The following is a 12,526-nucleotide window of genomic DNA, read 5'->3' on the forward strand; positions in this document are numbered from 1 at the left end:
AAAGAGGCTCAAGGTTTCCAAAGGCGGCATGTTTTCTAGTTTATGACCAGCAGATGGCAGCATAACTCAAGAAAAGAAACCAGGTTCAATTCCTTAGATTGGTTTCAAAAGTTCCTAATCTTTTTCCAAGGAGAAAAACACCATTTTCATTCAAATAAATTGCTGGGGTAAAAATTATGAGCTTCAAGTGACTGTGGTATCCCCTGGTTAAAAAATTGAATGACATATATATGACAAGTTAAAATGAACTCATTGCAACTTCTGAAGGAATTTATACTTTAATAATCACACAAAAACATTTGTATGAATTTGAAACACAGAAACATGGTAGAACATCTGTGTGTGCAGAATATTTATATCCACTCCCAGACAATCATTGGCCTGCTTATGCACTCGCAGACCCTTAACAATAACTATTGTTCCCTGGGGTCCTGTTTCCACAGATGAGACCACCGCCTTCCTCAAGCCTTAAGCTTTGGGAGGCTCGGATCTTTTAAAAGGACAGAGTGGAGCAGAAGTTCCCATTTTCTGTGTAGCTAAGTCTTAGAACTCCAAAACCTACTTTTAAAAATCATAACAGCTCTGGCATTGCAATTAGCTTTTTAATGCAGAAAACACCATGTAAAACAGGGCCTTTGTAGGAATGCAGAGTTTCCCAGTGAGACGATATTTGTAGTTGTCAAGGGTACGGGATTGGAGTCCGAATGCATGAATTGGTGAGAGATATTTCTAATCTATTTACGTTAGCTGTGTGATTTGGGCAAGCAACTCAACCTCTCTAAGCTTGTTTCCCGACCTGTAAAAGAGAAAGCACATTTCTTGCCTCCTGGAGTTTTTGTGAGGATTAAACAAGATAATCTCTTAAAGGCACTTAAGGAAGCATCTGGCACACAGAAGGGTCATTACCATCATTATTATTACTAACACCACAACAGAGTATCACTGAACATTGGAAACTTCATAGATGAGGTCTCTTTTAGTGACTTCGTCTCTGCAGGGAATAACAACATATCATGGGTGACATCTAGCCATCCATAATGTCCCTTAGTTTTCAACATTTCCAAAGTGTTCTAATAAAGAAGGGCAATATTTCTTCCTTGGCAATGCCAACGCAAGATCTCTGGGCTTATATTGAAGAGCCCTGATGGTGAGAAATCCTGGGGAGAATTGCCATCCACCAACCACTAGCCTTCGAGCTGCCATCCCTGGAGTGGCCACTCTCAGCAGATTCCAGGAACCAAAGTGTCCCCAAAGAGAGCATGTGCATACATGGGCATGTGAAGGTGGAGATGTTTGTGACTGAGCCTTGGCATTTTAAAAAATCATCTGAAAATCTGAATTCCATGTCCACGGATAGTCGGTCCTAAGTTTCCTGCCCCAAAGGACTTATATTTGTAGAAATAACATTCCCCTTTTCGTGTCACACTTTCTTTCTCATCCTAAATAACAGTGAACATTTGCTAAGGTCTGGCCGGTAAGAACATATGGACTAGACTGCCCAAGCCACCTTCCTTGAACTTCACCCAGACATACACTTCTTTCTCACAGTCATGGGCATGGCCACTTAGACACACTGGTGGTGCAGGCTGGGGAAGTAGAACCAAGTCAGAGGAGAATATTCATGGTGATAATTCTTACACAGACACATTAACTTGGGGGCAGTTTATACCACTGACACTGGGCTGTGGTGTTTCTGGTGTATCATGCCCTCGCCTGACCCAGTGAACTTGCTAAGGATAATTCAAGAAGGGAAACAGCAGAGGTGAAAATGCTGAGTTTAGTGGAGCATGTGGCCTGGAGGAAACTCTGTCCTGCCCTGACCCATTTGGGGCCTTCAGAGGGCAACCTCAAAGAGGTGTTCTTAAAGCCCAACAGGCTGGACTATCCACCTCAGTGTCCCAGGAGTAGAAAGAGGAGGAGTCAAACAGATTGAGGAGGATGTGGGCAGGACTTTTCTAACACTCCACTCATTTTTGCCCCAAAGCACAACATTCTTGATGACAGTGGGCCATGCCAATTGACACTTGGAGGTAATGTTAGGCGAAAGAATAACAAAAGATAGTGTTATATTGGCCTCTGGATTTGCTTCTGAAGAAGCATCCAGAATCAAAGAAAAAGCTCAACAGTCAGGCTATGAGTTGGTACAGGACCTCACTGGTGAGAGCTCTGGGACCTCTCTCTAGGCAGGCATCATTGAGGGGCTCTCTGCGCATCACCATTAAAGATGCGAGGTCTCAGGAGAGATGATTTGGTTGACCCTCCTTGGATGAATCAACCTTAGCCAGGATGACAGGGGACGGCACAGTACAGACAGAGCCACCAGGGGCACTGTCGAGTCTCTGGCAGCCATGGTAAGCTGTGATGCTCCACCAGCCTTGGAGCTCAATCCTCGCCATATTGAATGCTTATCTTCCCAATGGCTCTCTCCCCAAGACTGTCCCCACACACAGTCCCCTTGATCTGAGGAAAGCCCGTGGTCTCCCACTTACTTGTCATTCACAAGTTTCCCATGTTGGTGAATCTGATTTTCCATTGTGAAGTTGATTGTGACACCATACACGTGCTCATTGTGAAATACCTTCATTTTGGACTTGTATGCTTCATCTTGAAAATACCGGATCATATCAGGGAACCAAACTGTCAGTCCATAGTAACTGTAATACAGAAGACAGAATATTTGAGCAGCAACACCATCCGAGACTGCATTCACGACTTGATGTAAATCAAGCCCATTTTAAATGTATCAGTATGGTTCATTAGAAATATCTAATAATATAACTCATCATATTAATAGATCTAAGGGGAAAAAATCATGACTACATCCATAGGTGTCAAAAAGGTATTTGATAAAAAACGACATTCATTCCCGATAAAAACAACAATAGATCAGGAATTCATGGACGCTTCCTTAGCATGTAAAAATATATATATCTCAGCTCAAAAGTCAGGATTTTTCTTAATGAGGAAACACTGCAGTCATTACCACTAACATAAGAAACAAGACCAGGATACACATTATCAGCACTACCGTTTAATACTATGTTGCAGGTCTTAGCTAACTCAGCTACTCATGAGAAAGAACATAGGAATATAAAGTTGCAAAGCAAGAGGTAAAATGATCTGGAGGGCAGACAGCAGAGGCAAGAAGAACTACAATCCTACAGCCTGTGGAACAAAAACCACATTCACAGAAAGATATACAAGATGAAAAGGCAGAGGGCTATGTACCAAAAGAAGAAACAAGATAAAACCCCAGAAAAACAACTAAATGAAATGGAGATAGGCAATCTTCCAGAAAAAGAATTCACAATAATGATAGTAAAGATGATCCAGGACCTCAGAAAAAGAATGGAGGCAAAGATCAAGAAGATGCAAGAAATGTTTAACAAAGACTTAGAAGAATTAAAGAACAAACAGAGATGAACAATACAATAACTGAAATGAAAAATAAGCTAGAAGGAATCAATAGGAGAATAACTGAGGCATAAGAATGGATAAATGACCTGGAAGACAGAAGGGGGGAATTCACTGCTGCGGAAGAGAATAAAGAAAAAAGAATGAAAAGAAATGAAGACAGCCTAAGAGACCTCTGGAACAACATTAAATACAACAACATTCGCATTATAGGGGTCCCAGAAGGAGAAGAGAGAGAGAAAGGACCCGAGAAAATATTTGAAGAGATTATATTTGAAAACTTCCCTAACATGGGAAAAGAAATAGCCACCCAAGTCCAGGAAGTGGAGAGAGGTCCATACAGGATAAACCCAAGGAGAAACAGGCCGAGACACATAGTAATTAAATTGGCAAAAATTAAAGACAAAGAAAAATTATTGAAAGCACCAAGGGAAAAACAACAAATAACATACAAGGGAACTCCCATAAAGTTAACAGCTGATTTCTCAGGAGAAACTCTACAAGCCAGAAGGGAGTGACATGATATACTTAAAGTGATGAAAGGGAAGAAGCTACAACCAAGATTACTCTACCCAGCAAGGATCTCATTCAGATTTCATGGAGAAATCAAAAGCTTTACAGACAAGCAAAAGCTAAGAGAATTCAGCACCACCAAACCAGCTTTACAACAAATGCTAAAGGAAATTCTCTAAGTGGGAAACACAAGAGAAGAAAAGGCCCTACAAAAACAAACTCAAAACAATTAAGAAAATGGTCATAGGAACATACATATCGATAACTACCTTAAATGTGAATGGATTAAATGCTCCAACCAAAAGACACAGGCTTGCTGTATGGATACAAAAACAAGACCCATCTATATGCTGTCTACAGGAGACCCACTTCAGACCTAGGGACACATACAGACTGAAAGTGAGGGGATGGAAAAAGATATTCCATGCAAAAGGAAATCAAAAGAAAGCTGGAGTAGCAATACTCATATCAGATAAAATAGACTTTAAAATAAAGAATGTTACAAGAGACAAGGAAGGACACTATGTGTCCTTGATCAAGGGATCAATCCAAGAAGAAGATATAACAATTATAAGTATATATGCACTGAACATAGGAGCACCTCAATACATAAGGCAACTGCTAACAGCTATAAAACAGAAAATCGACAATAAAACAATAATAGTTGGGGACTTTAACACTTCACTTACACCAATGGACAGATAATCAAAAATGAAAATAAATAAGGAAACAGAAGCTTTTTTTTTTTTTTTTCGCGGTATGTGGGCCTCTCACTGTTGTGGCCTCTCCCATTGCGGAGCACAGGCTCTGGATGCACAGGCTCAGCGGCCATGGCTCACGGGCCCAGCCGCTCCGCGGCATGTGGGATCCTCCCAGACCGGGGCACGAACCCGTGTCCGCTGCATCGGCAGGCGGACTCTCAACCACTGTGCCACCAGGGAAGCCCAGGAAACAGAAGCTTTAAATGACACAATACACTAGATAGATTTAATTGATATTTATAGGACATTCCATCCCAAAACAGCAGATTACACTTTCTTCTCAAGTGCACATGGAACATTCTCCAGGATAGATCACATCGTGGGTCACAAATCAAGCCTCAGTAAATTAAGAAAATTGAAATCATATCAAGCATCTTTTCTGATCACAATGCTCTGAGATTAGAAATGAATTACAGGGAAAAAAAACGTAAAAAACACAAACATATGGAGGCTAAACAATACATTACTAAATAACTAAAAATAATAAGAGATCACTGAAGAAATCAAAGAGGAAATCACAAACTACCTAGAGACAAATGACAATGAAAACTCGACAATCCAAAACCTATGGGATGCGGGAAGGCAGACAGCAGAAGCAAGAAGAACTACAATCCTGTAGCCTGTGGAACAAAAACCACATTCAAAGAAAGACAAGATGAAAAGGGAAGGAAGATAGACAAGATGAAGAGGGAAGTTTATAGCTATACAAGCCTACCTCAAGAAACAAGAAAAATCTCAAAGAAACAATCTAACCTTACACCTAAAGGAACTAGAGAAAGAAGAACAAACAAAACCCAATTTTAGCAGAAGGAAAGAAATCATAAAGATCAGAGCAGAAATAAATTAAATAGAAACAAAGCAAACAATAGCAGAGATCAATAAAACTAAAAGCTGGTTCTTTGAGAAGGTAAACAAAATTGATAAACCATTAGCCAGACTCATCAAGAAACAGAGGGAGAGGACTCAAATCAATAAAATTACAAATGAAAAAGGAAAAGTTACAACGGACGCCATAGAAATACAAAGCATCCTAAGAGACTACTACAAGCAACTCTATGCCAATAAAATGGGCAACCAGGAAGAAATGGACAAATTCTTAGAAAGGTATAACCTTCCAAGACTGAACCAGGAAGAAATAGAAAATATGAACAGACCAATCAGAAGTAATGAAATTGAAGCTGTGATTAAAAATTTTCCAACAAACAAAAGTCAGGGATCAGATAGCTTCACAGGCAAATTCTATCAAACATTTAGACAAGAGCTAACACCCATCCTTCTCAAACTCTTCCAAAAAATTGCGGATGAAGGAACACCCCAAAACTCATTCTATACGTCCACCACCACCCTGATACCAAAACCAGACAAATATACTACAAAAAAAGAAAATTACAGACCAATATCACTGATGAATATAGATGCAAAAATCCTCAACAAAATACCAGCAAACAGAATCCAACAGCACATTAAAAGGATCATACACCGTGATCAAGTGGGGTTTATCCCAGGAATGCAAGGATTCTTCAATATACGTAAATCAATCAACGTGATACACCATATTAACAAAATTGAAGGATAAAAACCATATGATCATCTCAGTGGATGCAAAAAAAGCTTTTGAAAAAAGTCAACACCCATTTATGATAAAAACTCTCCAGAAAGTAAGCATAGAGGGAAATTACCTCAACATAATAAAGGCCATATATATGACAAAACCACAGCCAACATCGTTCTCAATGGTGAAAAACTGAAACCATTTCCACTAAGATCAGGAACAAAACAAGTTTGCCCACTCTCACCACTATTATTCAACATAGTTTTGGAAGTTTTAGCCACAGCAATCAGAGATGAAAAAGAAATAAAAGGAATCCAAATTGGAAAAGAAAAAGTAAAACTGTCACTTTGCAGATGACACGATACTATACACACAGAATTCTAAAGATGCTACCAGAAAACTACTAGAGCTAATCAGTGAATTTGGTAAAGTAGCAGGATACAAAATTAATGCACAGAAATCTCTTGCATTCCTATACACTAATGATGAAAAATCTGAAAGAGAAATTAAGGAATCACTCCCATTTACCACTGCAACAAAAAGAAAAAAATACCTAGGAATAAACCTACCTAAGGAGACAAAAGACCTCTATGCAGGAAACTATAAGACAATGATGAAAGAAATTAAAGATGGTATCAACAGATGGAGAGACATGTTCCTGGATTGGAAGAAATAACATTGTTAAAATGACTATACTACCCAAAACAATATACAGATTCAATGCAATCCCTATCAAACTACCAACGGCATTTTTCACAGAACTAGAACAAAAAATTTCACAATTTGTATGGAAACACAAAAGACTCTGAAGAGGCAAAGCAATCTTGAGAAACAGAAATGGAGCTGGAGGAATCAGAATCCCAGACTTCAGACTATATTACAAAGCTACAAGACAGTATGGTACTGCTATAAAAACAAAAATATAGATCAATGGAACAGGATAGAAAGCCCAGAGATAAACCCACGCATATATGGTCACCTTATCTTTGATAAAGGAGGCAAGAATATACAGTAGAGAAAAGACAGCCTCTTCAATAAGTGGTGCTGGGGAAACTGGACAGCTACATGTAAAAGAATGAAATTAGAACACTTCCTAACACAATGCACAAAAATAAACTCAAAATGGATTAAAGACCTAAATGTAAGACCAGACACTATAAAACTCTTAGAGGAAAACATAGGCAGAACACTCTGTGACATAAATCACAGCAAGATCCTTTGTGACCCACCTCCTGGAGAAATGGAAATAAAAACAAAAATAAACAAATGGTACCTAATGAAACTTAAGACAACCCTCAGAATGGTAGAAAGTATTTGCAAATGAAGCAACTGACAAAGGATTAATCTTCAAAATATACAAGCAGCTCTTATAGCTCAATATCAAAAAAACTAACAACCCAATCCAAAAATCGTCAGAAGACCTAAATAGACATTTCTCCAAAGAAGATATACAGATTGCCAACAAACACATGAAAATCTGCTCAACATCACTAATCATTAGAGAAATGCAAATCAAAACCACAATGAGGTATCACTTCACACCAGTTAGAATGGCCATCATCAAAAATTTTACAAACAATAAATGCTGGAGAGGGTGTGGATAAAAGGGAACCCTCTTGCACTGTTGGTGGGAATGGAAATTGATGCAGCCACTATGGAGAACAGTATGGAGGTCCCTTAAAAAACTAAAAATAGAATTACCATATGACCCAGCAATCCCACTCCTGGGCATATACCCAGAGAAAACCACAATTCAAGAAGTGTCAGGTACCACAATGTTCATTGCAGCACTATTTACAATAGCCAGGACATGGAAGCAACCTAAGTGTCCATCGACAGATGAATGGATAAAGAAGATGTGGCACATGTATACAATGGAATATTACTCAGCCATAAAAAGAAACAAAATTGAGTTATTTATAGTGAAGTGGATGGACCTAGAGTCTGTCCTACAGAGTAAAGTAAGTCAGAAAGAGAAAAACAAATACCACATGCTAACACATATATATGGAATCTAAAAAAAAAAAAATGGTTCTGAAGAACCTAGAGGCATGATAGGAATAAAGACACAGATGTAGGGAATGTACTTGAGGACATGGAGAGGGGGAAGGGTAAGCTGGGATGAAGTGAGAGAGTAGCATTGACATGTATACCCTACCAAATGTAAAATAAATAGCTAGTGGGAAGCAGCTGCATAGCACAGGGAGATCATCTCGGTGTTTTGTGACCACCTAGAGGGGTGGGATAGGGAGTGTTGGGAGGGAGACGCAAGAGGGAGGAGATATGGGGATATATGTATAGTTGATTCACTTTGTTATACAGCAGCAACTAACACAACAATGTAAAGCAATTATACTCCAATAAAGATGTAAAAAAAATAATTAAAAAATTGTTTTTAATAAAACAAAAATTTCTTAAAAAGCGATCAGAAATTTCCTAGTTGTAGAAGCCACTAGCGTTGGTTGCCTGTTACTTAGAGCCAAAATCATCCAATCTGACACAGACTCTGTAAGTTAGAACCAACTGTAACCCTCAGTGTATAGATGAGGTACCTGAAGCACAAGGAAATTAATGAACTTAAGGAAAACAGAGCTTACCTTAAAGCCATGGTGAACCAAACCACGGCCAGAATCAGTGTGTTCATCCTGTAGGGCCCCATCACACAGTACAGAGCATTTTCCCAGACCTATTACACACAGAAGAGATGGGTTGTTAAAGGCAAAAACTTGTGACTTGGAAGAGCTCATTTTTAATATTTTCTATTAAATTGCCTAGGAACCCATTATCTTCCAGAGGCAGCAATTCTGCTCAAATAACAAGGAAAGCCTCTTCTCTTCTTACTGGCTGGTCTCAACTTCTAACAGTCCTGTAGCATCTGGGAACACAACAATGCTCCATGCATGTGACAAAAAGCACACGGAGTGGAGGTGTCAAGGCAGTGAATAGCCTTGAGTAGTGAGTTCTGCTCCCGGCCAGTGGGAATGGGTGATATTCCAAACATTGAACCACCCTACACCAAGAAGGTCATCCAGGCTCAGGAGACTCTGGCCATTCACTGCCTCAGTGTTCAACAGTTGATTCACTTCACAGGAGCCTTGCCCTTCAAGAAGACTTTCTCAGAAATCACCAACAAATCTCAAAGGGGTCATTTCTTTAACCCACTCCTTTCTTCCTATGGATTATTTAATGAGAAGGTGCTAGAGAGAAAGGTTTTTACTCAGACTAGACTTTGCACCTACATTCAAAATCTCTGCCTTGGAAAGGAAGAACAAAGAAAAGAAACAAAGGTTTATAGTTTGTGGCTCAAGGGCTCACAGGTAAGCATGGGCTTGGACCCGAAAGTCCCTATCCAAGGTAACTTTCTGCCCACCACACTGTCTTGGGTTGATGGGGGTGTTCAGGATCTCTATTCTTCATCCACTGATGTTACAGATTTCCATAGAGCCTCCCTCTCAACAACCCCAGGTCCCCAGCTGTACCTGCTTGAAAGTGGTCTTGAATCTGACTAGCCAGCGCTGGTACCAAGTCCCTGTTGAACTTTGTATCTCAATGAATTCATCCATTTGCTTGGGAGTTTTAATGTTGGAAACCTGTAAAGCAAAGATGGGCTAGAGAGTCTTAACCCCACTTTGACTTTTCAATTTTTAGTTTAATGTAACTGACTTTATTAACTTACTTAGGGCTAGAGGAGCTTTCGGTGACCCTACAGTTCAGTAATTCTTAGCCAAAATTGTACATAGCATCTCTTAGGGATCTTTCTCAGGTGGCTATGTCCCACTGCAGACAAAATGAATCAGAGTTCTTTCACTCAATTATGGCTTTGGGAAATACACTGAATTCGTGTTTATATCTGATTTGCCCATAGTAGAGTCGACTCCACCTTAAAATTGACAAGTCTATCCTTAATGGATATTAACATCACAGAAGTCTAGAACCCATATAGGCAATAATGTGTGTGTGTGTGTTTGTGTGTGTGTGTTAGGAAAGGGGGTTTGCTATACAAGACATTTTTAAAACACAGCAGAATAAAAGACATTATGTCCTCCTTCTGCACAGCAAAGGAAATCATCAACAAAATGAAAAGGCAACATACTGAATGGGAGAAAATACTTGCAAATCATATATCTGATAAGAGACTAATATCCAAAATATAAAAAGAACTCATGCAACTCAACAGCAAAAAAAAAAAAAAAAAAATCCAATTAAAAATGGACAGAGGATCTGAATAGACAGTTTTCCAAAGAAGACGTACAGATGGCCAACAGGTACGTGAAAAAAATGCTCAACATCACTAATCATCAGGGAAATGCAAATCAAAACTACAATGAGATATCACCTCACACCTGCTAGAATGGTTATTATCAAAAAGACAAGAAATAACAAGTGTTGACAAGGATGTGGGGAAAAGGAAATCCTTCTGCATTGTTGGTGGGGATGTAAATTGGTGCAGCCACTATGGGAAGTAGTATAGAGGTTCCCCCCAAAATTAAAAATAGAACTACCATATGATCCAGCAATTCCACTTCCGGGTATTTATCCGAAGGAAATGAAAACACTAACTCGAAAAGATATCTACATTCCCATGTTCACTGCAGTATTATTTATAAAAGTGAAGATATGGAGACAACCTAAGTGGCCATCAACAGGTGAATGGATAATGATGTGATACACACCCACCCATGCAAATACACACACAATGGAATACTACCCAGCCACAAAAAATTTTTTAAAAAAATCTTGCCATTTGCAACAACATGGATGGACATCAAGGGCATTATGTAAGTGAAATAAGTCAGACAGAGAAAGACAAATACCCTATGATCCCACTTATATTCAGAATCAAACAAACAAACAAAACAAAACAGAAACAGAAAACCAAGCTCATAGATACAGAGAACAGACTGGTGGTTCCCAGAGGGGAGAGGGGGTGAGGGTGGATAAAATAGGAGAAAGGCATCAAAGGTACAAATTTTCAGTTATAAAATAAGTCATGGGGATGTAACGTAGAGCATGGTGACTATAGTTAATAATACAGTATTCATTACTTGAAAGTTGCTAAGAAAGTAAATCTTAAAAGTCCTCATCACAAGAAAAAATTTTTGTAAATGTGTGGTGACAGATGGTAACGAGACTTATTGTGGTGATCATTTTGCAATGTGTACAAGTAACTGAATCATTATGTGGTGCACCTGCGACTAATACAATGTAATCCGTCAATTATACTTTAATTTTTAAAAAGAGAGAGAAATTATGTCCTCCTTGCTACCCCTGGTTTTCCTGGAAGAAATCAAAGAGATAGGGAATGGGAATAAGGCTGTATATCTCAGGGCTCCCCCAAGGGCCCCGGAAAGTGTTAATTTGTCCAATGTCAGCAGGTAGCCCCAGGGAGCAATCCTGACTCATTAAGACAGCGATTTTCAGTTTAATCAATGTTTAAGACAACCATTGCATTCTATAACTAACCATCATGTTAAGGAGATTCCTGAGCACACAAACTCTTAGCCAAGTTATCAAGGTCCGTGCATGCAGACCAATTCAGAGGAAAACAGAAGAGTGTACTCAAAAAATTCAAAACCAGTTTCTATCACCTCGTCCAACAAACCTTTCTTTCTAGGGAGAAAAGGCTTTAGTCGTAAGTGTCTCCATCTCTTTCTTCAGCCAAGGGACTGAGAATGTGAGGAGACAGAGAGAGAGATGAGGCTGGATATCCACAGGGGAAAATACAGTCCCTGAATTAGGGACAATTGCTTCTTTAATTCCCAAGCCCTGAGCCTAGGATGGCTTGGCTTTGTTTTTCTAAACCCTGAAAACAGTGGTTCTTCTCTTGGGAGGGCCGGATACCCTTTTGAGAACCTGGTAAAAGCACAGGTGCTCTTCCTAAAAATCACAGGTATATGAGCATGCCAGAGCCTCCTGGGCTGGTCCTGCCATTCCTGGGTGTGTGGCCTCTGCAAATGCTCTTCTGCCCAGGCCCACAAAGGGACACAGGAGAGAGAACGCAGCAGGCCCTCCAGTGGGACTCTTGGCTGGAACTGGTCTTTGTGTTATTAGGTACCCCAGGGAGACCAAGAGCCCAGCTGCAGCCGAAAGAGGCCGAGGAGAAGGTTGACCCCAAGTCAGGAAGCACATTAAGAATCTCACTAAATGGGACTTCCAGGAGGTCCAGTGGTTAAGACTCTGTGCTTGCACCGCAGGGGGCTCGGGTTCAATATCTGGTCAGGGAACGTGCCTGAGGTGCGGGTGGGAGAGGGGGGAAGGAAATGCAAATTTTATCTTTGCTTTGCTC

At 39.8% G+C, this 12,526-nt stretch overlaps 1 protein-coding gene across 3 annotated transcripts in view; it reads right to left on the reverse strand.

Annotated features, from left to right (window-relative positions):
- The window catches only part of SV2B (synaptic vesicle glycoprotein 2B), a gene marked incomplete at both ends in the record, with an annotated part of 76,407 nt that overhangs the window by 16,463 nt on the left and 47,418 nt on the right, over window positions 1–12,526 (reverse strand). For all 3 annotated transcript variants that reach the window (XM_082619045.1, XM_082619047.1, XM_082619046.1), the window contains 3 exons: window positions 2,490–2,654; window positions 8,838–8,926; window positions 9,720–9,830. In XM_082619045.1, the coding sequence (XP_082475171.1) occupies window positions 2,490–2,654; window positions 8,838–8,926; window positions 9,720–9,830 (365 nt within the window). The remainder of the gene's footprint in view (window positions 1–2,489; window positions 2,655–8,837; window positions 8,927–9,719; window positions 9,831–12,526) is intronic.

This window comes from Mesoplodon mirus, assembly GCF_964341445.2.
Source record: "Mesoplodon mirus genome assembly, chromosome: 4".
Classification (NCBI taxonomy): Eukaryota; Metazoa; Chordata; class Mammalia; order Artiodactyla; family Ziphiidae; genus Mesoplodon; species Mesoplodon mirus.